The 26,475-nt window shown below is 42.8% G+C and overlaps 2 protein-coding genes across 2 annotated transcripts in view; one reads left to right on the top strand and one right to left on the bottom strand.

Moving 5' to 3' along the window:
* IPCEF1 (interaction protein for cytohesin exchange factors 1) overlaps positions 1-6,522 on the top strand; it is a 96,142-nt gene extending 89,620 nt beyond the window's left edge. The window contains exon 10 of the mRNA XM_067011072.1: positions 5,303-6,522. Coding sequence (XP_066867173.1) covers positions 5,303-5,518 — 216 coding nt within the window. The 3' untranslated portion in view covers positions 5,519-6,522. The remainder of the gene's footprint in view (positions 1-5,302) is intronic.
* OPRM1 (opioid receptor mu 1) overlaps positions 1-26,475 on the bottom strand; it is a 171,256-nt gene that overhangs the window by 75,379 nt on the left and 69,402 nt on the right. The gene's annotated exons all lie outside the window — the stretch shown is intronic.

Below are 26,475 nucleotides of genomic sequence, written 5' to 3'. Positions count from 1 at the left end.
CCAGAAAGCCAGGAGAATGTTGTGAGAGTAGTTCAAAGCATTCAGTGAGCCTCCTGCTCCGTACGGGAGAAGCAGGGCCTTTGCGTGATGCCCGCTGACCCCGGGTGCCGAGTCAAGGAAGGAGCTCAGAGGGTTAAGTCGTTTCATTAATTTCCTTCCTCTCTATTCTTACCTACAGTTTTTTCTTTTATCCATAAAAGAACTAACAAGCACGGACTTGAGCTGAATGGTAAGAAATTTGAATTATTTAGAGCTAAAAACCATTTGAGAAGTGTTCATTGAAGAGACCCTTTCCTAAAACCTTTTATCCCCTTTAGAGTGGTGGTGAATTCATTTTTGCCTTAAAAAAATCAATTTTCCAGATGTGGTTGATCTGCAAAGATCTTATTTAGTTTTTTTCAATAAAATATTAGGATCTCTCTCTGCAAATATGTCAACATTTCTTAAGAACAAAGTAACACTCCTTAAGTAACTTCATATGAATAGCACTATGGGGTAATATTAGAGAATGAAAGCTTTTTTTTTTTTTTTTTTTTTTTTTGGAAAAGATTGTTTTTGGAAGTAGAGATGTGGAGAACTCAGAGAGAAGAAAGAATACTCTCTTGGTCCTGCTTGACTTTCTTCCAGCAATCCTTCCTAGTTACCCACTTATTAACTAACCTTTCTTCCCTCTGGTTCTGGGTCCTGGCCAACCTGCTTCATGTCCCTCTTTGGTTACTTTCCTACTGCACAATCTTCTCTCCTTCCTGAAACCCAAATATATCTTTTGATCTCCATTTATCACCACACCCTTGCTCTCTTGCTTTAAAATTATAAATCTCACCACTCAGATTACTATATGTGTGGTACTTTTCCCTCGAAATCAATATTATTCTGACCAATTTAGAAATAGGAAAAGAAGAAAACAAGAAAATGTAATAAAACACCCCAAATAAAATGTAAGTTAAAGCTAATTGTAGAGTACAGAAAATAAATTTGTGTACCACTAATATTTGGGATCATGCATGAGCAGATACCTCATTTGGATAAAATAAAGGCTGCCAATTCTTAGAATCCCTAAAACTATATGCAAATGTGTGAATATATCTACATCTATATCTATATCTATGTCTATGTCTATGTCTATGTCTATGCCTGTATCTACCTATATATCTGTAATATATATCTATATAACATTATATATTATGTAGAATAATACAGATATATTCAATAATACATATATCATATATAATTTTTTATATATATATATATATATATATATATATATATATAGTTTGTTTGTTTGTCTGTTTATGGAGAGGATTTCCTCAGACTCTAAATAAATAGGGTTCATGATGCAAAAGAGATTAAAAGGCAAATGGGTGACTAGTTCTTTCATTCATTTCTTATTTGATATATTCATTTTTTTCAACAGATATTTAGTGAAAGTCTACTATGTGTCTGTCATTCTTTCAGACACCTGGCTATATATCAGACAAAAGTGCTTGACCTCATGAAGCTTACATTTAGGTGGAGAAAAAAATAAACAAAATAAATATGTTAAATTTGTAGTGTGCTAAGTGCTGATACATTTGGTAGCAAATAGAAGAGAAGGGGAATAAGGAATGTTGAGGGACTGATTTGTAACTAGGATAAGCATGAGAAGCCTCTTTAAAAGATAGAAATTGAGTAAAATCTGAAAAAGGAAAGGGAGTGAGCCTTCAGTCTACCGGAGGCAGAACGTTTCGAGTAACAGGGACAAAAACGCACACACCTTGGGATGGGGGTGTGCCTGGTCCATTTAAGGACGGATGAGGAGGTCCGTGTGGCTGGAATGGGGTGGGGAGGCAAGGAGGGGAGCAGAGCCATGGGTCCAAGGGGCAGCAGGGGATCATAGCCTGTAATGCCTCACTGACACTGCAAACACCTTGGCTTCAACTCAGAGTGAGATAGGAAGCCTTTGGAAAGTTCTCAACAGAGCTGTGCCATGGCTTGACGTATTTCGAAGGTAGAACCATCCGAATTTTCTGGTACGTTGGGAGTAAGAGAAGGAGTCAAGGACAACTCCAGTGTCTGGCCTGAGCAACTGGCAAGATGGAGTTGCTATGAGGTGCTTTGAGGATGACTATGATAAGAGCAGGTTTCAGTATGTATTGTGAGGAGGTGGGGCTATTGAGAATAACAGGAAGTAAGTTTTGGATATGTTACATTGGAGATGCCCAGTGGAGCTGCTGAAGAGATAAGCAAGTATGGAGTTCAGGGTGGTGGTAAGGCTGGCAAGATAAATTTGGGACCCTCAGTGTGTAGGGGGAGGGGAAGAGAGTACGTGAAATTTCCAAGAGCATGAATGTAAATAAAACAGAGAATAGGCTAAATCTGGAGCTCTGGGGCATACCAGTGTTAAGAGATTGGGTGGAACCAGCAAAGGAGGCTGAGAATAAGCGGTCACTCTGGGATGAGAAAAATCAGGAGAATGTGTCACAGAAGCAACATGATGAAGGTGTTCAGGAAGGAGTAGTCAACCGTTTTAGATGCTGTTGATAAGTGTAAGTTCAAGATGAATAATTGATCGTTGGACTTAGCAGCATGGTGGTCATAGACGGCCCTAACAAGAGCACTTTTGGTGGAAGGATGGGGGCAGAAGGCTGATTGGAGAGGGTCTGTGAAAGAACAGGCACAAGGATGTTGGAGGCAGAGAAGAGCTGAACGTTAGCAGGAATAGGGAGGTGGGCTCAAGGGAGGGCTTTACCATGGGAGGAATTAGAGCATGCTTGTACGCCCATGAGAATGGTCTCATGGAGACAGGAAATTGACGAGTCACAGGAAAGAGGGGAGAATTGCTGAAGAGAATTTCTTGAATGTGAGAGAGGAAGCACTTGCACAAGTAGAGAGATGGGTCTTTGCTAGGAGCACAGATATTTCACCCAAATGAACAGGAAGGAAGGCAGCTCATATTTGTGCTGATGTAGGTAGAAGGTGCTAGGAGTTTGGGAGAACTACTCTTCTGATTGTTTCCATTTCCTCAAAAAAATAAAGAGCAGGGTCATCAGCTCCAAGGGAGGATTGGGGAGGAGATTTGAGTAGAAATGAGAAGTTTTGAACTAGTCATTTGGGAGAGGGGGAGAGAACAGGGATAAGAAAACACAATTATTGAATAGTAGTGAAAGTGCATTTAATGGCAGTGGTCATGAATTTGAACTTTGACCAGTGAGCACAGTTGTGAATATTTAGCACCTGCTGACCTGGATCTAGGCAGAGAGATTAGTTCAGTAATGAATAGGCATTGAATGTCTCCCTGTCATTCATCACTGTGTTAGGCACAGGGAATACAGGAATGAATAAAATATGTCCCCTGTCACCTTCCTTAAGAAGCTTTAGAATCGGTGGCGTGACAGTGCCATGAACATCTAAGCGTAACATGGTAAGTTCTAAGAGGGCTGGATCCCAGCATTGGAGGAAGGCATGTGAACATACAAAAAGCTTCTCAGTTCAGTCTGGAGGTTCAGAGGTTTCTTTGGAGGGCATGATGCCTGAAGTGAGTATACCTTTATGAGTTGTAGTAAAATCCAGTAAAAAAAAAAAAAAAAAAAGCTGGGAAACGTTCCATGTGAAGGTCCCTCAAGGAATTAGATTCCCCCAGGTGAAGGAAGGTGAAGAAGGTCCTCTGTGTGGCACATCCCGGGGTATGAAGTAGCACCGTGTCGGGGAGAAAATCCACATCAACACTCTTAGAGAGGAAAGGAAGAAGGAAGTGGAGGATCAACAGATGGGCTCATGTCCACGGAACCTTGGGCATGAAGAGGAACCATTAAGAATACTTGGAATTTTAGGGGGACCCCTTGCACTGCAGGGCAGAGGGTGGATACAAAGTGGGGACTGGAGGCAGGAACCTCACTTGGGAGGCTGTAGCAGCAGATCAAGTGTGATATATTGGACTTTATATCCGAAAGTGGGATTATGCTCACAGGGATGAAGGGAACAGGAATAGATTTGAGATAAATGTGTCAGGTTGAGGGATCTTTTTTTTGAATGTGGCGGCTGATACGTCTTATGTTTCACTCCATTCCTTGACTACATAAAAATCCCCTAACCTGAGACAGACATTTCGGAAATGTGTCATTGGTTACAGAGGAGGCAGGTGAAATAATATGAATAGATTGTCTACTAGCATCATTGAAATACGCACTATTTGGATGGAAGTTTAATAGTCTTTTCTTTGAATAAAATGATAGCCTACATATTTATTCTGTATATATTAAATAAATGTGTGAAATTTATTTAAAATTGGTATAATTTAATAAAAAAATATATTTTTCAAATAAATTTATTTATTTTTGGCTGCATCGGGTCTTCATTGCTGTGCGTGGGCTTTCTCTAGTTGTGCCGAGCGGGGACTATTCTTTGTTGCGGTGCGCGGGCTTCTCATTGCGGTGGCTTCTCTTGTTGCAGAGCACGGGCCCTAGGCACATGGGCTTCAGTAGTTGTGGTCCACGGGCTCAGTAGTTGTAGCTCACGGGCTCTAAAGTTCAGGCTCAGTAATCGTGGCGCATGAGCTTAGTTGCTCTGCGGCATGTGGGATCTTCCCAGACCAGGGCTCGAACCCGTGTCCCCTGCATTGGCAGGCGGACCCTCAACCACTGCGCCACCAGGGAAGTCCCTAAAAAGATATATATATAATATATATAGGAATAGGCTTATCCCAATATAATGAGCTCCCTGATAAAGGGATTTTCTTAAGGAAAAAGGGTAAGATATATGAAAAGCATAAGGCAACTAATGAGTTATTAAGTGGGCTATTTCAATGTTGGGCCAGATCCAATATATATCTCTATGTCTATGTCTATGTCTATCTCTAAAAAGATATATTTTTGTACTGACCTATGGCTTAGGAAAAGTACTATGTCCCAACCAACTTTACTTAGTAAGTTTGAATGGTTAACGGCATGATTATACAATTATCCATTCCAGGAGGAGTAAAGCTCACACCGAGATAGAAATAGGACTGTAGTGTGGAATAGTGGATTGATCAGGGAAGAGCGACATAGGAGACCTTGGTTATATGCCTAGTTCTTCCCCTCAGTCTTGGGTGGGATGCTTACCTTCTTTGTGGTCAGCCTATGTAAATGGGTGTCTTGCCATATCTCTTAGGGTTGTCGTCGGGACTTGAATATTAATATGTAAAAACACTTTGATAACTTTACGGTCAAGGTATATGTGCGTTTATTTGTAAAAGGGCTGAAGATGGTTTATTGAAATTAAAATAGTCACCACATCTCACCCTCTTCTCTCTCTCTCTCTGTGTGTGTCTCTTCTACTTGGACAGTGTAAAGAACATGACCTGGCCATGATTAACCAGCTGCTGGATGATCCGAAGCTGACAGCCAGAAAATACAGGGAGTGGAAGGTGACGAACGCCCTGCTCATCCAGGATATCTACCAGCAGCAGCAGCAGCAGGGGACCCCGACGTCTACCCCCGAGCGCTCCCTCCAGGGACTCGAGAAACCACCTTCCACTGCCTGCTTTGAAAATTCTGTTTGAGAACGAGCCAGGATGCTCTCCCCCCTCTCTTACCCCAAAGCAACTCTTCAAGATGTTGTAGTAGCTTAACATTTTTCCTTGTAAAGGAAAACTGAAAGCCAGTTCCTGGAAGCACCGGCTCCTCCTCTAGGGATGCAACTGGGGTGAAGACAAACACTGATGCTGCATCGCCCGGTTTCAGTGCTTCCATCCCAGCTGGAGGGGCGGAGTCCAGCTGAGCACATGGTCTCTGTGTTCCTTCTGGGAGGCCCCGGCCATGCTAAGTTCTAGGTGGGATGTGGGAACTGTCATCTCTGTTCGTTGCCCTCAAGAGAAGGACACCATTCCATGGACAAAAGATCCCTTTGTACCAGGGACACTTATTCATAGACATACTCTGTTTTCCAGAAGAAGAATGTTGGGAAGCTGAGTCCCCCAAGCCATCTTTTGAGTGGAGGGATGCTACCTACAGCAGTAATCGGAGCAGGACAGATGTGGGATCGTGGAACCCAAATCCCTTGCCCTCGGTCCAGAATGGTGGTGCCTTTTCCAAGTGTTGAGGAGTACTTCATGGCAAATGGTGTGTGGGAGCGCCCAAAGAGGAGGCGTGTCCTATATTCCACTCACTCAAAGGACAGCTTAATACTTTCAGACTTTATCTCGTTTGGGTAAGGGATCTGATTAATGCTGCCTTTCCACAGAACAGCTAAAGAAAACTCTCTCATTACACTTGGACACCTCTATTCCCTCTGAGATTTGCTAAACCACTGTAAGACATAGCAATGTGTCCAGCCAGGAATGTTTACTGTCTTTGTCCTTGGGTGTGGTAGCTATGCACAGTAGAAATGTACAACCAGGGACTTCCCTGGCAGTCCAGTGGTTAGGACTCCGCGGTCTCACTGCCAAGGGGCCGGGTTCAATTCCTGGTTGGGGAACTAAGATCCCCCAGGCAGCGTGGCATGGCCTAAAATAGATAAATAAGTAAGTAAAAAAAAATAAATTTTATATATATATATAAATGTACATCCAGATTCTCCAGGATCAATATTGACAAGATGATTCTGGTGTCTGAATTGTTTTAGTATCTTTAGTATCTAAAAAAAATCAAGCCAACAGAAACAACAAAAGAGTTAAAACATGACTTTTATTTTTGTATGTTTATGCGTCACTTTGTGTCCTATGTGAATAGCTAAATATAATATGTTATTTAAGAGTATTTATAGAAGTTCAAATTACTAGTGTCTTAAAAGGTGATATACTATTATATGTTTTATTCAGTATGTCTTTCAAAGTATATACATTTTGCTTGAGAAAAATAGGAATACTAGTGATTCTTTGGAGTTATTATGTTGCACTATAATGTCTGAGGAATGCTCAGGAAATCTTGTGGGATACACGTAGGGCATGCATTAACAATCTTTATTTTCTGGCTTTTCTCTCTGCTTCTTTCTTTTTTCTCTCTCTCTCCAGAATGCTTAGATTTCTATCTGTTGTAAACCATTCTCCTAACCAGAAAAGGACTTCCCCTTTACATTATCCCTTCTAGTAAATATACTTTAAATTTTATGCCATTTATGCCTACCTATCCTATACCAGATGAAGCACAGTTAATGCAGTCTTTTGATGGAAGGCCAATAGAAATTTCGGGGTTTACCGTTTAAGAGAACGCATTTTATTAGAGAAACAATAGGAAAGTTTTCACCCGCTAATCACCGTGAATACTTCTTACCATAAGAATAACCACAACCCATCAAAGACCCATTTTGGCCTAACCCCTAGCAAATTGTCAACACAACATCGTTCGTTGGCTTTATGGTGTCAAAGTGTGTGGCTTGACATTCAAATGGAAATAACCCCCTGAATTTTACCTTCGAACTAAATGGAAATAGTTGTTGAAATTTTCCCTAAGCTTTACTAAGAAGTCTTAATACTTTGTAAACAAAAAACAACCTTAGCATTAAGAAAAAAAAAACCCCAAACCAGGAAGCAGGTTGTAATACTAGAAGCTTCTGAAAGGCCATGCTAGTCAGTTTGGCCCAGTAAACATTTAGGTGCTCCTGCAACAGGTGGGCGTGCTGGGCAGGGCTCAGACCCTGCAGAAGAGGGGAGCTGGCCCTCTGTGAGTTTACTGTTGGCACCGAGAGAAGCAAATATTTAGGTCCTCAGATTGGACCCTGAAGTTTCTGGTTTGAAGGCCAGTGCTTTAATCTCTTTACTCTAGAAATCAGCATTGATTCTTTCTGTAATCAGCAGCATCTAATTCTTCCCGTAATTAGGTGGACTGTTTAGGATTCACAAAGTAACCAAAGCGGTGAGAAAAGGGGAAGTTATCACGGCGGAAAGGATGGTATGATAAGGCATTCTTCTACCTTCTTCTCTTTGGTTTCCAGCATCAACCTATAAACGTTAAACCAGTTTTTCCGAAAGCGAAGTGCTTCGAAAGCTTTCGGCCAGGGCTTGCAAATATATTCTAATGCATTACTTTGACTTTTCATGAGTACATATTTAACTGAACCTTTTAAAGTCCATTGGTACCACTCCAACTTAAAGGCAAAACAGATCCGTGAGATTACTCAATCCAGCTTTTCAGTTACTTTTCAAAGTCAAGTTCGTCAAGATGTTTTTGCTTTGTCAGAACAGTTACTAGGCAGAACCTCCCAAATGAAAGTTAAACTGAGATGCACCGTTTCGCACCCGGCTCTTCTAGACCAAACTCACCTGCTCACTTGTGACTTCCCTTCTGAGGACGCTTTCACTCTGTGTTACGCTGTGCTAGGAAGTAGGGGCACTGCTGCTGTGAGTTCCCTCTTTGAGCTCTGACCGCTGAGGAGGGTTGAGGGGAGAGAGGGCAGTGAGATGAAGAGGGGGTGACATTCTTCAGGAGTCATGTCAGCAAGTCTCTCTTGGCCTCAAGCCATTTTTCTGGTCCGGAGGATACTGAGACAATTGGATAATTTCTGGTTTATTCCTGGGGATTGGACCATCTCTGAAGTGGATTCCGGGCCATTTCATGGACTCTGAACCCACCACTGTTGTCACGGGGTCCGGGGGCTGCAGAATGGCACATGACCACGGCCACTCAGGAAGTGGAGAATCTCTGAGCATAACCAGGTCCAAGACTGCGGCACCTGCCATGATTAGGATCCGGATTGGACTCCTCTTCGGGGGTGTGGTTGAGGGACTGCTTCCCTCCATTGGTAACCTGTCGACCCCAACTGGTGCCTGCCGTGCTGCGCTCAGTGGCTGGACCACTGCAGTACCTCTTGCTGAGTCGCGTCCCGCACTTGAAGGGTGTCTATCGCTTTTAATCATTCTTAGTGGTGCCACAACCTCAGCATAACATCCAAGGCCTAGGAAGACTCTAAAGCACACTGTTATGAAGATTCCAGGAAGCAAGACTGAGAAAGGGATTGTGCTGGAGTCAGATTTCACCGTGAAACGATGATGCCTTGGGTTTAAGTAGCACTTCGCCGTTTGCAAATGGGTGTGTTACAGGCTCCCCTCCCTCTCCGCAGGGGTCTCTGGAATGCTGGGACGGCTGTGGATTACCCTTATTCCTTGTGGCCAAGGGGTGAGGTACCTTGGGGAGAGCCCCACGTGGTATGGCCAGGACGTGAGCTCGAGTCTCCCTCCTTTTCTCTGCCTCTGCCTTGTGCAGTGGCTGCGGGGACCCGGCAGCTGGACTTGGACTGTCCATGCCATCGCGCTGCAATGGGCACAGAGCCGTGGTAGCTTTTGCGAGGTCATCCGCCGGAAACCCAAAGGCCCCTTTTCCTTGAGTGCGGTCTCTTCCTCGTGGCCTGCAAGGTTACTGTCCCTCCTGCAGTGACCTGCTGCTGGGCTGGCTGCGGATTGGGGTGTAATTTATCACTCTGCTTCCTTTCCTTCCTTCTGGAAAGTACGCTGCTTGTCAGGAGCTGTGAGATCCTTGGATGAAAGGGATCCATGTGTTTTGTTTTCCTTTTAAAACGTGTCAGGAGACGCCAGAGCCCGAGCTTAGTGATTAAGGGTTAGGACCTTAACTTTCCTCTCAATTCCTTTTCATGTAATTATGCTAATTTCCTCAGCCGGCCTCTAAATCACAAACAATATAGAGACGAACCAGGTCCCTTAAAGTCTTTTGAAGAGACGTGGTATACCGATTCCAGCCATATTTAAATTCACGGACACATACCTCTTTGTAAGATACTCTGATTGAAAGATAATATGTCGATGAGGCCACACGGAAGATTGGGTGAGTAATTTAGGTACAGAAGGTGCCCATCCAACAGTCACTTTATGTTGCAAAGCTGCCGTGTCCAAATGACGTTTTAGGATGCATCTCTTCTTTGTCTAACAGAATTTGATATTTGATGGGGCTTTTCCAATTTATTTCACCTTTCAATTATTTTTTGTACCCTTATAAGAGGAATGGAGTCCTAGAAATGTGAGGTGACTGTCCTGCCTATGGTTTTGTGATATGTCACTAAGAATGGAAGCCCCTGAAACTAGATTTTAACCACTCATAGGAAATGGACTGGAGGTGGGCCATCCTTCCACCCAGCACGGAGAGCTGCTCGTCTCAGCGAACAAGGTAACGGACATCGACATGTTTCTCTATGTCGTGAGACAGGAAGTGATGTTCTTACCTCCTCCGCATATCTTTATTCTTCGTCACATCACCCCAGACCACAGAGAAAACGAAGAAGAAAAAAATAGATTCGATATTAAAAAAAATAGTTCTATTTCTCCTTCTGTGAGAAGACTTCACTGCCCTGTTTTGATATTTCTTTGAGTCCAAAGGGGAAGCATGCCCCAGGGAGACGTCGAGCATCCCTTAATAAAGCCCAGGATTTTAAACCACCATTTTAATGTCCTTGCATGATAGGGATGTGACTTTTTGCACTGCATGGTGTTTGGGGGCAAGATGCTAATGTAGAAATGATAGCTTCAATCTCATTGTACTTTTGTTCTGTCTTCTACCCTCTTTGACCGAACTGAAAAAAGAGGCATGACTCATTTCTCCTGCTTTATGTGTTTGAGGATGACTTGTAAGATAAAAATAAAAACAGGAGAAAATAGATCTAGTAAAATGACATGGAAAACATTGGAAATGTCCCAGTGGTGTTCGTTTTCTGCCCTGCAATGTTGCTCCCTCAAATTAAAAACTCCTTGGGAAGTGTGGAATGGCTGGGCTTTTATCGTCTAAAAGGGTTATAGCGCCCTCTGGTGGCAGCCTCAAAATAATTGATTCAAGACAATCGATGTTTTTATTATTAAATGAAAGATTTAATTATGCTGGGAAATCTACTTCAACAACAACTGATGTGGCCTCCTCCAATGGTCTCCAGCTTACAGATTTCTTCGTACCGAGATATTTATATATTTTTTTACAATTGTCGGTGCACACAATTTGACTCGTTATTAGGCACCAACATTTTGTTTAGAGGATCTTTAAAATTTGAAGATTATAAAAGTTGCAACCAGTAACACATAAGTTCCTTAAAATACATAAGATATCTCTGTGGAAAAGGAACAAAGAAAATATTGAAGTAGCATGATGAATTGCCTTTATTCTGAATCCACTGATGAGAGGAAGTTAGCCTGCACCGAACTTGATTCACACCTCCTTGTTTGCTGTCTACACAAAGTGTTATTTTTTTTCCTCACTCTCTCCAAATTTTCCCTTTACATGCTGAGGCCCATCCTCTTTTTCCTCCATCTGCCACCACCAAATCTGTCCAGGCTCCCACACGGAAGCAGTAAAAATGCTTCTAGACCAAAGAGATTAGCAAAAGACATTGATACAGCATGTTCTTGATTTCTAGAACAATCTTGCATTAGTTTCCATTGCTGCTGTACCAAATCATCACAAATGCAGGAGCTTGAAAATTGTGTTTTCTTCCAGTTGTGGATTCAGAAGTCTGACACCGGTTCCCTGGAGCTAAAATCAAGGTGTGGTCAGAACTGTGTTCCTTCGGGAACCTCCAAGGAAGAATGCATTTCCTTGCCCTCTCCAGGTCACCCGTATTCTTTGCCTCTTCCTCCATCTTCAAAGGCAGCAAGGGATCTCTCTATACCTTTTCTCTCTAGTCACACCTTCCCCTGATTGACTCTTTTTGTTTTTTGTTTTTAACATCTTTAGTGGAGGATAATTGCTTTACAATGGTGTGTTAGTTTCTGCTGTATAACAAAGTGAATCAGCTATATGCTTACGTATATCCCCATATCTCCTCCCTCTTGCGTCTCCCTCCCACCCTCCCTATCCCACCCCTCTAGGTGGTCACAAAGCACCGAGCGGATCTCCCTGTGCTATGAGGCTGCTTCCCACTAGCTATCGGTTTTACGTTTGGTAGTGTATATATCAGACTGACTCTTTTCAGGACTCTATGATTACATTGGGCCCACCTGGATAATGCGGGCGACCTTCTCTGTTTTAGTAACCTGAATAGAACCTGCAACCTTTCTTCCCCTTTGTAACATAGACTCAGGTCCAGCGATTCACGGTCATCATCCTGCCGACTGTAAACCTCCATTTCAAATATCCTGCTTAGTCCCCCGAACCATCAGTTTCTTCCAGAAATTCCAGGATGTCTACATTTTCATGACAAGCATGAAATCCTTTGTCATACCACGTGGCTTGAATTTGATTTCATCCAAGTGTGTTCACCACAGGAAAAGTAATTCCATCTTTACGAGGAAAAAGGGGAAAAATTTTCTAGTTTTTAAAGTCACACATACACAGGTTTGACAGGTACAGTAGTTTCACAATCAGATCAAGTTTTAATAATACCTGCCTTTAAAGACAAAGCATTAGAATGTCACTTTTGAGAACTGAGTATCATGATGCAGAGGATAATTTAGGCCTCAAAATCTTAGGTTTAGGAGCTGCTCTGTGCCATGTCAGACTGACTGAGGGCTCTGGCCGAGTCCCAGCTTCCTCTCCCATGAAAGAGTCGCAGAGACTCTTGTGAGAGCGTTATGATGTTCAAATGTACTGATAGGCATAGAATTTCCATAGGTCCTGGTCCTCATAAATCACAATCCGAGTATTATATTTTCTTTTTCTCTTGAAAAACCCAAACAGGCCTATCTTTGTAGGTAACTCCTTGACGCTGCCCTCCTTGTTTACCCATTCTCGTGGTTTAGGAAGAGTCATAGGCACTATGCCTACACCGAAGTCTCTGCTGAGTGTGTGTTGGCAGTTCTGTCCAGAGCAGGTGATGTGGGGAAGGGACAAAATTCCCAGGCAAACAGGGTGCCTGGGTGTTTTGCCAGTTATTATCCTGGCACCAAAGGTTACTGTCGAGGACACCACGGATGCCCGCGCAGACCCCCTCACTTGGCCAGAGCTTTCCTGCCTCAGGATTTGCACTTAACAGCCTCCCCCTTTTCCAGAAAACTGTCCTCAGCTAAACGAGAGCCACTTGGCCAGGACGTTGTGTTCCTCATTGTCAACCAGGAGGGCCGCGGCCAGTAACTGCCGAGGCCAGATGGCAGCACTTGACAATCACAAGCAAGGTAGTCACGATGACTGTAACGGACCCAGGTGACAGCCTGGGTCTGGTGCTGACCATACGGATCTGTGGAGACTGCTAATCCCCAGAGACAAAAATACATGGGAAGCCAACAACAGGTGGAAATATCTTCAAGGGAAATTGGATACAGGGTACAAATCCTCAGGGACCACCCCCAAATAATATGGCCAATGGATTAGGGGAGGGGAGGGGCATATCCGGGCCAAGTGATAAATGGCCTATGTCCTCTAATTTCTTTCTTTCTTTCTTTCTTTCTTTCTTTCTTTCTTTCTTTCTTTCTTTCTTTCTTTCTTTCTTTCTTTCTTTCTTTCTTTCTTTCTTCCTTTCTTCCTTTCTTCCTTTCTTCCTTTCTTCCTTTCTTCCTTTCTTCCTTTCTTTTAAAAAATTTTTTGGCCACACCATGTGACATGTGGGATCTTAGTTCCCTGACCGAGGATTGAACCTGCACCCCTTGCAGTAGAAGCGTGGAGTCTTAACCACTGGACCACCAGGGAACTCCCTCTTATTTCTAAATGTACAATTGGAAATGCCATGCTTAGCAGCTGGAAGACTTCTCATGTCAGTTCTTTGACCAGTAATAGCTATTGTAGTAAAACAAAAGGCCAAATAGAAGTCCCTGAAGCTGCCTTCTTCAGCAAAGATAGTAAATGAAAATCAACATTGCATCCAACGGGAGTGGCAGAGATTAGTGCCACCTTAAAGGACTTTAAGGTATAGGGGTAGTGGTTCCCACTCATACCTATTCAATTTACAAGTTTGTCTCCTGAAAAACCAAGACGAATCCTGGCAAATTATGGTGGATCCTTGCAAACGTAACCAAGTTATAACGCCAACTGTAGCTGCGGTGTTGGATGTGGTCCCTTTACTGGAGCAGATTACAGCCTCAAGTACATAGACCTTGGCTGGGTAAGCGGATTCCCTTCAATATCCTTCATTTTACATTTATATGAGATGGAGGACAATACACATTTATGGTCTTGCCCCAGGTCTATGTTTATTCTCTTGCTAGGTGTCACAAAATAGTTAAAAGGGAACCAGACCATTTGAACATTCCACAGAAAATCACATTGATCTACCATATCGATGACATCATGTAATAAACAATAAAAAACTTGATGAGCAAGAAGTGGCAGGTGCTTCGGAGGCTATGATTTGACACAGGAGCTCCAGAGCGTGATAGATAAACCCTACAAAGATTCAAAATCTTGCTAACAATGTGAAATATCTAGGGGTCCAATTGCTTGGGGAAAGCCAGGACATCTCAAGCAAAGGGTAAGTTATCATACGTTAGACTACTACCAATAAGAAAGAAGCATTATGCTTGGTGAGACTGTTCAAGTTTTGAAGGCAGCATATCCTGTAATGGGGAGGACTGTTCTGACTTTACCCACTGAGTGACAGGGAAGCTTTTAGAGCCCAGAACAAGAATGGGCTCTACAGTAAGAACAGGCTGCGGTGCAAGTCGTCTTTCTGTTGCTTGGGCTGTATGACTTGGCAGCTCCCATGGTAGCAGAGATCTATACAACACAGAAGGAAATAATGTGGAGTCTATGACAGCTTTCAACATGAGAGTCACGGCACAGATCCCTAGGATTCTGGACCAAGGCCATGCCATGGCACATCTGCTGGCTTTGCAGCCAGAACTAACGATCAAGAGGTGAGTACTGTTAGACATAACTTGAGGGTGGTCCAGAAGTAATTTATTGTAAAATGGAAGTGGCACATCCAGGACTGGGCTTAAGCGGCTCTAGAGGGCACAAGGAAATGGCATAAACAGGTGAATCAGACATCTATGCCACCTATCACTGTTGCACAGCCATCGCCCTTAGTTTAACATTGACCCCATGGGAGGTTTTCATTGTCAAGACAGAAGAGGAAAATACCTGCACCTAGATAATTGGGGGTTGACTTTATATGTTAGTTCAAGCCCAAAGTGAACTGTTCAGCTGCCCTACAGTCTCACTTATGGGTGACTCTGAAAGCCAGGGGTGAGCAGCAAACCACCCAGGAGTCAGAGCTTCAGGCAGTGCGACTGGTTATCCACGTTGTGTGGAGAGAGGGGTGGCCCAAGTAACACTGAGGGCCAAGAGGTCTGGGGGAGAAGCTTGAGGATCTACCCACGGGAGTGGGCGTAATACGTGAGAACCTGGTCTTTGTATTGGATGTTAATACCCATCAGAGCGCATCCATTTCAGAGGAAGCACTAAGCAACCAAGTAGACAGATGAGTCAGCGTCAGCCAATTGATGTCCACTAAGCTCTGGCATTGACCACCCCAGGGCTTGCACGTGGGCTCACGAGAGAGAAACCAGAGTGGCAGAGATGGAGGCTAATCATGGGCCTCAAATGCTACGCTCCCTCCTCAAGGGGGAAAGCTCCTGCTCCTAATGAATATCTTGCCCACTAGTGACAAAACCAATGCTGAGTCCCAAGGAGGTATCATGCCTGAGGAGACCAAGCTGCTACTTGTTGGTAAGTTGATTAGGTTGGACCCCTTCCATCTGGGAAAACGCACTGTTGCACCCTGACTGGGACTGATGAGGATCCACCTATGGATTCATCCAAGGCTCACAGAATGTGTGATCTATGCACGGGACTCTGAATCACATCACCGTTATGGACTGAATGTTTGTGTTCCTCCCAAATTCCTATGTTGAAATCAAATCCCAAGTGTGATGCTATTTAGAAGTGGGGCCTTTGGGAGGTCGTTAGGTCATGAGGATGAAGCCCTCGTGAATGGGATTGTGACCTTACAAGAAGCTCATTCTCTCTCCACCATGTGACAATCCAGTGAGAAATCAGGAGTCTGCAACCCAGAAGAGGGCTCTGGCCAGAATCCGATCACACTGGCACCCTGATCTCAGACTTCCAGTGTCTGGAACTGAGAAATGAATTTCTGTTGTTGACAAGCCACCTACTTTATGGTATTTTGTCAGAGCAACTGAGTAGACCAAGAGCATTACCTTAACAAGCAGCCTGCTGTGCGCCCAAGGAAGTGAGGCAGCGGGCACATGACCATGAGACCCAGTGGTTCTATCACATGCCGTACGTTCAGAAGCTGCTGGCCTGAAAGAGCTTTGGAGAGGTCTCTTGCAGGGGCAGCTGAGACCCCTACTGGTAGCAGACACACTATGAGCGAGGAGCACCATCCTTCAGAATATACTGTACTTTTCAAGAGCCAGTGGCCATTGTATGGTACCCTATTCACAACAGGCTAAATTACATAAGTCAGGGAACAAGGGTCCCAAAATAGGACTGGCCAACATCAGTCCAAGTGACTCAGCTGGGGAATTTGTGTTTTCCATCCCTATAGCGTCAGGCTCTGTGGGTCTAGAGGTCCTACTTCTATGAGGTAGGGGTTGGGGTGGGCATAAGAATCCCAGTTATCCTAAGACTATGGCTGCCACCTAGTTCCTCAGGCTAGGAGACCAGCAGGCAGTGAAAGACTCCACCGTACCGGCAGGGATCATTGACTATGATAATTGCAAAGAGATAAGATCGCAGCTACATAATAGAAAAGGGAGAAATACGTCTGGGACTCAGACAATCCACTGGGGTATCTCTTGGTACTCATGCCCAGTTATAACTTGCCCAGTACAAGGGCAAGTACAGCAACCAGCCTGAGAAGCGTACGGTGACCGGGAGCTCTGACAGCTCAGGGGTGGGGGTCTGGACCACAGAGATCAGACGTGCAAGGCAAGGGGAATCTAGGATGTGTGCTGGAGGAAGGAGATAAAGTGTCAATGGAAGCCTTAGGACCCATGGCACAGCTGAGCTATAGTTCATCATCCTAACTTGCCTCTTAGAAGTTTGCTCAGAAATTGTGACTGTGCCTAAATATAGTAAACAGTATGAAAATCAAGAACGAGAGCTCAGGAGGTGGACTCCTTTGCATGTAGATGGTACATGGCTCAGATCCAGACAGAGCCAAACCCCAGTGAATGCTGGCTGCTAACAGCTCACAACTGCCCCTTTCACCAGACCTTGGCCTTTGGCTGAACAGCAGCTGCCTCCCTACAGGCTATCTTCCTGCTCCCTTTCCCCCTGTCTCCCCCAGAGGCCGGGGAGCAATAATAACTGGTTTACGAGGGTACAAATTTGTGTCCCTTGTATTAAGGTAGGGCCAACTCTGTAGTGCCGTGTGTGCTTCCGAGTGGCCCTTGAGAGCAGATCAAAGCTAGTTTACATCCAGACCGCTTTGTTCATTAGTTTTCTTCCCCTACCCCGTCCTGTTCGCCCGTGTCCCTCTTCCTGAGGGCACTCCTCAATACATCACTTCAACAAATATCTCTGTCTCTGGCCATGCTTCTATGGAGACTTATCTAAGACAGTTATCCACCTTCTCTGTTTGTTTTTTTCACATGGGGGGCTCTTTGGGTTCTGTGCTGCATAAGGTCACCCGGGGCAGCACAGCATAGTGAGGAGGATACTGTATTTCTCCTTGCTCAATAATTTGTCAGCCCTGAGAATAAACCCAGAATGCAAATGCTCTTCACTTCACACTCCTAACCCATCACCTTAACATACCCTAAGTATCATCCAATCCATGAGTGAAGTCAGAGTCATTCATTAGCAACCACACAACACATCCTAGTTGTATATATTATGCACAAAATGCTCCATTTCATACCCTTAAAGCATTGGTTGGAATTTAAGTGTTTACTCTTATCATCACTCATCTTTGCAAATTATTGATCAGAGTTGGATTGTGAGATTTTCTTTCTCACTTTCTTTACCTAAACATCCAAGTTAAGCAAATATCTCTCTAAAAATGGTTACCAGGGGGGAATGGCAGTGGCGAGGGATAGTTAGGGAGCTTGGGATTGACCTGCACACGCTGCTATATTTAAAATGGATAACCAGCAAGGACCTACCGTATAGCACAGGGAGCTCTGCTCAACCTAAATTATGTAACATCCTAAATGAGAAAAGAATTTGCAAAGGAATAGATGCATGTATGTGTATAACTGAATCAATTTGCTACACACCTGAAGCTAACACAGCATTGTTAATCACCTATACTCCAATATAAAATAAAACATTAAAAAAACCCATACTGCCTTGCAGAGATGTCTCATCCTAATATTGCCTTATCATTAGCCCATTTTATCAAGGACAGTGTGATACTTTTTGCGGTACTTATGAATTGAGGTTAATTTTTGCCTCTGGATGTCCAGTTGCTCCAGAACCACTTGTTTAAAATGTTATCTTTCTTCCACTGAATTTTTGCACCTTTGTCAAAAGTTAGTTTGGCATATTTGTGTGGATCTATCTCTGAGTTCTCTGTTCTGTCCATTTGATCTCTGTGTGTCTTCCTCTGCCAGTATCCCCCAGTCTTGATTACTGTAGCTATATAAATAAAAATTGAAATCGGGCAGACTGCTTCCTCCCACTTCATTTTCTTTTGCAAAATATTTTAGCTATTCTAGCTCTTTGTCCTTTCAAGTGCAATTTTAGAATAATCTTGTCTATATCTAGGAAAAAACCTTGCTGGAATTGTCCCCAAGTTTTATAGAGGTGTAAATGACAAATAAACATTGTATAGACTTACAGTATACAAAGTGACGTTTTGATATATGTATACGCTGTGAAATGACCACAGTCAAACTAACTAACATATCCATCACCTCACATAGCTATCACTTTTTTGTGTGTGTGGTGAGAATATTTAAGATCTACTCTCTTAGTAAATTTCAATTATATAGTACTGTATTATTAACTACAGTCACAATGCTGTGCATTGTGACAGACGGCCAGAAATTCTGAGCTTTAGAGCCCTTTGACTAACATCTCCCCCTTTGCCCTATCCCCTGGCAACTGCCATTCTAATCTCTGCGTCTATCAGTTTGACTTTTTTAGATTCCAAATATAAGTGAGATCATGCAGTATTTGCCTTTCTGTGCCTGTCTTCTTTCACTTAGCATAATGTCCTTGTCCTTCAAGTTCATGTATGCTGTCACAAATGACAGAATTTTCTTCTTTAGGATTCTTTTGTCTATAAAATCATGTCATCTGCCAACAGAGACAATTTTACCTTTTCTCTCCAATTTAGATGTTTTTTGTTTTTCTTGTCCAATTGCTCTGTCTAGGACTTCCAGTACAATAGTGAATGGAAGTGACAAGACTGGGCATCACTGCCTTGTTCCTGATCTTAGAGGAAAAGTTTTCAGCTTACCATTGAGTACGATGTAAGTTGTGAGTTTGCCACATATAGCCTTAACTAGGTTGAGGTGTATTCCTTCTAACTTACTGAGAGATTTTATCATGGAAGGATGTTTCATTTTGTCACATGCTTTTTCTGCATCTATTGAGATGATCATATGATTTTTATCCTTCATTCTGTTGATGGGGTATATCACATTTATTGATTTGTATATGTTAAGACATCCTTGTATCCCATGGATAAATCCCATTTCATTATTGTGTCTGATCCTTTTAATGTGCTGTTGAATTTGGTTTACTAGTATTTTGTTGAGAATATTTCTATCTATGTTAATTGGCGATTTTGGCCCATAATTTTTTTTTTTTTTTTGTAGTATTGTTGTCTGGCTTTGGGTAACGCTGGCCTCGTAAAATGAGTTTGTGTTTCTTCCTCTTCTTTGTGTTGGAAGAGTTTGAGATGGCTTAGCATTAATTTTTTAAATATTTGGAAGAATATATCAGTGAAGACATTAGGTCCTGGCTTTTTCTTTGTCTAGAGGTTTTTGATTAACTGATTCAATTTCCTTACTCCTTACTGGAATAGTTACGCTTATCAGCTGGTCAAGATAGGGACAAACTGGTGACTTAATGACATTAATACATATTGCCCACATATTGTGTGTAAGGCAGTATGCTTTATACTAACATTATTTTTATCCTTCATTCTGTTAATGTGATATATTACATTTATTGATTTGTGAAGTAGGTTTTATTCTTTTGATAAATGGGGAAACTAAGCTCAGAGTGATTAAATGCTGTGCCCTAAACTGTGCATCCAGTAAGAGCTGGAGGTGGATTTGGTTTGACTCCAGTTTGACTTTGGCTCCATTACTGGAGCTCAGACAAAACTGTAGGGTCTACTACTCAAAAGCTGAGAGCATAAATGGCTCATTTGTTCATTCTTGCTTCTACAGGGTCTAATATTGGCCTATAATCAGAATATGACAAATAATGATCGCTTTGACAACACCAGATCAGCAGCTGAGTGATTAGGGTGTAACAAAAGGGAAGTGGTCTGTAGGAAGTTGGAAGAAAGCGTGCCCTTTCCCAGACTGTAGTCAATTTGGGTGAATGTAGAGGTGGCGCCCCCTGGGATCTGACCTATTAAATCTCTGTTTCCCTGTCCAGTAGTTTTTTTAGAGTTTTCTGAGGCTGCATGTGATTCTTGGGAGGCCCTTCTGTGAGCAGCCCCTCATAAATAAATGGCTGAACTTTATTTTTAAGGTTGATGACGAAATAAATCATAGGTCTGGGAAGAGCCTGAGATGGAAAGTTGGAGGTCTTAAAAATCTTACTTCCTCTGGGGAGGATAAAAGCTGTGGTTCTTTTGTTGTGATAATGACAGACTGTCAGTGTCTGTCTGCCTGAGCCCTGCTCACTGACTAAATGCTGGTAACTGCTAATTGCTTCAAGAAGAAACTGACTCATAGCCGGGAGAGTGACTTGCATATCAATGTTTCAGGCCCCTTGTGCTGGCTTTCTTTGAGAGCTGGAGTGTCGTTACTGGAGTCTGCACACTGGTTTCTCCAACTGCCTGCAGGTTAGGACCGGTTCAAGTGTGACTTTGGTCAAGAGATATCCTTACCGGGAAATGTAACACGTGGGACCAGTGTTCCTCGTTGCTGGCCATTTCAGTCTGCACATCGTGCTTTTCATTTTATATACACTGGAGAAAATGAAAAGCTTTTGATTAAATTTCCAGCAAGCTAGGCGTTAGGAGCTGATGTAAGTGGCTACCCACACTTGCCGAGGTCCTTCAGTGTTTTCAACTCTGACTGCTTCCTCTGAAAATGTATTAGCTGTGTTAGACACGGCTGCAGCCACGGTGACACCCTTTCTTTCCTTCAGGACAATTCTCAACTAAAAAGCGTGTTCTGACACGGGGAGGGGGAACGGTAAGCTGGGATGAAGTGAGAGCGTAGCATCGACACATAGACACTACCAAATGTAAAATAGATAGCAAGTGGGAAGCAGCCGCATAGCACAGGGAGATCAGCTCGGTGCTTTGCGACCCCCTAGAGGGGTGGGATAGGGAGGGTGGGAGGGAGGGAGACGCAAGAGGGAGGACATATGGGAACATGTGTATATGTACAGCTGATTCTCTTTGTTATGTAAAGCAATTATACTCCACTAAAGATGTTAATAAATAAATAATACATAAATGAAAAGCATGTTCCCAGGGCCTACCCCGCCCTCCACTTTACGGGCTCTTTCTGACACTCCAGTGACCAGATGAGAGCGAGGGAACATGGTCAGAGTAAAGATGGACAGGGAACCGCTCAAGGGGCCACTGTTTATTGGTTCCTGTCCTTGTCCATTGCAGCTGCTGAACTCTGTGTATTTTCTGGTTTGTAGTTTGCTCCTAGTTGGAAGAAAAGTAAGAGGCAAGAGATTGCAAGGGGAGAACTCAATGACTTTGAGACGTACCATGAAGGGGCCACATTTTTATGTCCCCCAAGGGAGAAATATAACCTTGCTCGTGATCTCTGCAGAGTCTGTTACACATCTGATATTTTTCCCATCTTTTCTGCGGGATTCTGATACCTGCTGCACAAGGCAGGACTCATCAATTCTGGGATGCCCACCTTAGCTGTCTCCCTGCCCTCCAAGCACATGGGCAAAGCTCCTCATCTCTTCCGTGCGTTCAACCTGGAAGGCACACGTGTGAGAATTACCTGGGGACTTCTCAAATGTCCTGATGACCAGGCCCCACCTCCAGACACTTAACAGATATCATTCATCTGGAGCAGGGCCCAGGCATTGGTATTTTTTTATTTGAAAACAATCAGATGATTTAAATGAATAAATGGGATGAGAATCACTTCTATATGAAGACACTCTAAAATATTAACACTATCAAAAGCCACATAGCTGTCACTTTTTTTTTTTTTTTTACTGAAAACTTTCTGCATATCGTCTAATTTAATCCTCCCGTCAGTTATTAATGATTTTGCCCTGGCAGAAACGGACTCAGGGAGGTTAAGAAAATGCTAGTGACTAGAAGGGGTGAGGGGTTAAACCTGGTCAGTGACTCGAAAGCTCAGAATTTTAATTACTACACCACTACAGATGGTGCTTTAATTTTCTTTTACACTGGGATCTGAGCCCCTTGAAGGAGGACATGAAGTCTTTTTATCGCTTTCTTTCTAGTGCTCAGCACTATGCCTGATGATAGTTGGACATGATGAATGCTATATGTTGTTCAAGAATTCCAGGGCCTTTCGGTAGCGAGATGGGTCTTGGCACTGACTTTTGGGTCTTCAGAGAGTTAAAAACCAAAATTCAGCTGAATACATTTCAAAGACCTTAATGGCTTTATTCATGAGTCGGGCAGCATCCAACCTAGCACGCAGAGAGGAGCTCCGAAGAGCTATACAAGGCAAGAGATGTAGGCAGAGGGGAACAGGGGCAAGGTAGTTGTACTAGGCAGAAAAGTGGGTTGGTTATTGCAAGGTTACTTTCCTTACAGGGTAGAGTGGGGATTTGTCAGGGAGATTACCTATTAATTACCTATTAATTACCTATTAATTACCTATTAATGCAGATCAGGCGATTCCTAAGTGACTCTTTTTTTTTCTTTTCTTTTTTTTAACACCTTTATTGGAGTATAATTGCTTTACAATGGTGTGTTAGTTTCTGCTTTACAACAAAGTGAAGCAGTTATACATATACGTATGTTCCCATATCTCTTCCCTCTTGCGTCTCCCTCCCTCCCACCCTCCCTATCCCACCCCTCTCGGTGGTCACAAAGCACAGAGGTGAACTCCCTGTGCTATGCGGCTGCTTCCCACTAGCTATCTACTTTACGTTAGGTAGTGTTTATATGTCTATGCCACTCTCTCACTTTGTCACAGCCCACCCTTCCCCCTCCCCATATCCTCAAGTCCATGCTCTAGTAGGTCTGTGTTTTATTCCCGTCCTACCCCTAGGCTCTTCATGACATTTTTTTTTTTCTTAGATTCCATATATATGTGTCAGCATACGGTATTTGTTTTTCTCCTTCTGACTTACTTCACTCTGTATGACAGACTCCAGGTCTATCCACCTCATTACAAATAACTCAGTTTCATTTCTTTTTATGGCTGAGTAATATTCCATTGTATATATGTGCCACATCTTCTTTATCCATTCATCTGTTGATGGACACTTAGGTGGCTTCCATGTCCTGGCTATTGTAAATAGTGCTGCAATGAACATCGTGGTACATGACTCTTTTTGAATTATGGTTTTCTCAGGGTATATGCCCAGTAGTGGGATTGCTGGATTGTATGGTAGTTCTATTTTTAGTTTTTTAAGGAACCTCCATATTGTTCTCCACAGTGGCTCTATCAATTTACATTCCCACCAGCAGTGCAAGAGGGTTCCCTTTTCTCCACACCCTCTCCAGCATTTATTGTTTTTGGATTTTTTGATCATGGCCATTCTGACCAGTGTGAGATGATATCTCATTGTAGTTTTGATTTGCATTTCTCTAATGATTAATGATTTTGAGCATCCTTTCATGTGTTTGTTGGCGATCTGTATATCTTCTTTGGAAAAATGTCTATTTAGGTCTTTAAGATTCCATTTCTGGGAGAGCAGAATCTGTATTTAAGTCTTGGTTTGGTGACATGTGGCTTAGCACAAGAGACTCCATTTTGAGACTTTGGCCTTGTTTTTAACAAGAGTCATTCCTTCTTTTGCACCTGGCTCCTGCGAATCCCTTACCTCCAATGTCATACATTATCCTCTCCATTGATCTCCATATCATACTTATTTGCTTTATCTTACCTACATTTTCCTACTTACTTTTCCAGGCTAGCTTGGCTGAAATGGTTTTTCTTTCTTTGGCCTCTCATGGCACTTAACACATGTATTATGTTATTTGGTTTATGATTAAATCTGTACCATTCTGTGTTGTATGTATAAAGACCATATACTCCCATTTGGATTTGTAAGATAATTGGAGTAAGACTGTAAACAGACCAGAATCTTCTGTTTTGAATTTCCAATAATCCCCTATATTCCAGGTATAGAGCACTTGCTAATTAATGTCTGTTTAAATTAGTCTGTCCAAATTACAGAAAAAAGTATTTCTAACATTAGAAAATAAAATTATTGGCATAAATAACTGAATATATAAAGGTTTATCTCTTTATTTAACCATAAAATAATTCATTAATCTTGCACAAGGCATGCCACAGAAAATAAACATATTCAGCAACAGATGTGTTTTTAAATAGTAAATATACTCTTATCTAATTCTTTTCATCACTGTAAATAGCTGTAATTCTTCTCTTTACCATAAGCTCACCTCTAGCTTTATTTTTCCAATCATGGGCTTTTATTTATATTTCATTTGAATGTTACGTATATACTTGGGAAGTAATTTTTGAAAGAAGTAGTATAATGTGGAAGTTAAGAGCGTAGTTTTGAAATCATTCACTCCCTGGTTTACTAAGGAGAATATAATCTCTCAGTCTTGATTTCCACATCTGCAAAATGGGATACCAGTGGTATTGCCCGAGAAGGTTGTGTGAAGATTAAATGAAATAATAGGGCTTCCCTGGTGGCACAGTGGTTGAGAGTCCGCCTGCCGACGCAGGGGACACGGGTTCGTGCCCCGGTCCCGGAAGATCCCACATGCAACGGAGCAGCTGGGCCCGTGAGCCATGGCCGCTGAGCCTGCGCGTCCGGAGCCTGTGCTCCGCAACGGGAGAGGCCACAACAGTGAGAGACCCACGTAGTAAAATAAATAAATAAATAATAATTATTATAAAGCACTTACTGGAACAACTGTAGTTTGCACTTGATGAATGTTCACAATATCCATATTATACCCTTATTATCATTATAAGAGTTTGAACACGAGTGCCCTTTATATTATCAACTAGTCGTGGGGACTTTTTTCATTAGGTAGGTGTGGGCAGCTACCTACTACTCTGCTTGCTTCACTCTTTTGCCTTCCTATCGTGAGCGAACAGGTTGGAACCCCTTCAAAGCTCACTCCATCCACATCGCATGGGTGGATCCCGAGAAGCAGTGGTGGTTTTCACTGCACTCCCCACATACTGGAATCTAAGGAGCTGTACCTTTGTGTTGTGCTTACATTTCAGAATGTGGCTTGGCCTCTGTCTGTGGGGTTGCTGGGCCAGTGGGGGAGGAGGACTCAGGAAAGGGGCTGAGTGGCTGAAGGTTTAGGTGGGACATGAGGTCCCCTAGCCATTCTATAGAGGGAGCAAAAGGTCAGCAGGAGAGATTTAGATGAGCTTAGTCTGCAGAATCACTTGGCTGTATATCTGGCATCTCTTTCTACATTATTCAGCTGAAATTTGATACCATTGTTTTACTAGAAGAGTCAAGGATAGCCGAATGTCATAAATTCCCATAGAGGTTTCTCTCATTTCTACTTCTGTCCTTCTACCTTGGGCAGAGTATTTTTCACATTAAATATTGAGCCTCAGAATGGAACTCTGGGGCAGTCAGGAATGGGGAAGGCAGGGGGGAGTGGTGACAGAGAGACGGAGAAACAGCATCCCAGGAAAACAGCACTGGTGACAGGTTGTGACACAGGTAAGATTGTGCATATGATCCCTTTGATATGGCTTCTTACTCTTTTGTGATAACCAGGTCCCAACATTCAGTCACTTCCATGTGACCAACCAGGTCTCTCTGGGTGTAATGTCTCAGGCTTTCTGCATGGGCAGAACTGAATTATGTCTTTATAGGTGCTAAACATGCAAAAGATAGTGGTTCCCCACCTTCCAAATGTAAATTAAAATAGTGAAAATACTCAACACTAAAAAAAAGAAAGTCCAGTGAGCTTGAATTTTTCTATTATGATTATATCGGTTCTTCCTTAGGGAATATTAAATATCAAATTCTTTCAATTTTCCCTCTATCCTGGTGTATTAAAACCACCAGGATGCTTTGATTTTCCTCTAAGAAAGGGCATGTCTAGATTCAGTGGGGCAGCGTGGCACTGCTCCAGTATCAGGCTGCACTAGGAAGAGTCTGAATGGAGCTCCAGCTACTGCTTTCATTGTCTTGAAGCATCCGTGTGTCCCTGCCAAAGCTGAGAGGCACCGGAGGCCTGGATATGAGGCCCAGGTGGCTCAGAAACATTGGGCACAGTGGCTGGTCCAAGCCTTTCATATGCCACCATGGAGCCTGTCACTAGGGAGAAGACAGAATTTATCTATTTATTTAAATTTCATAATTTTTAATATGAATTATCTGCAATAACATTGTGACAGCTCCATACCGTGGACTGACACACAAT

This window comes from Kogia breviceps, chromosome 13 (genome assembly GCF_026419965.1).
Source record: "Kogia breviceps isolate mKogBre1 chromosome 13, mKogBre1 haplotype 1, whole genome shotgun sequence".
NCBI classification, from domain to species: Eukaryota; Metazoa; Chordata; class Mammalia; order Artiodactyla; family Physeteridae; genus Kogia; species Kogia breviceps.
The sequence above is the reverse complement of the archived record's forward strand: the minus strand, read 5'-3'. Positions and strand labels throughout refer to the sequence as shown.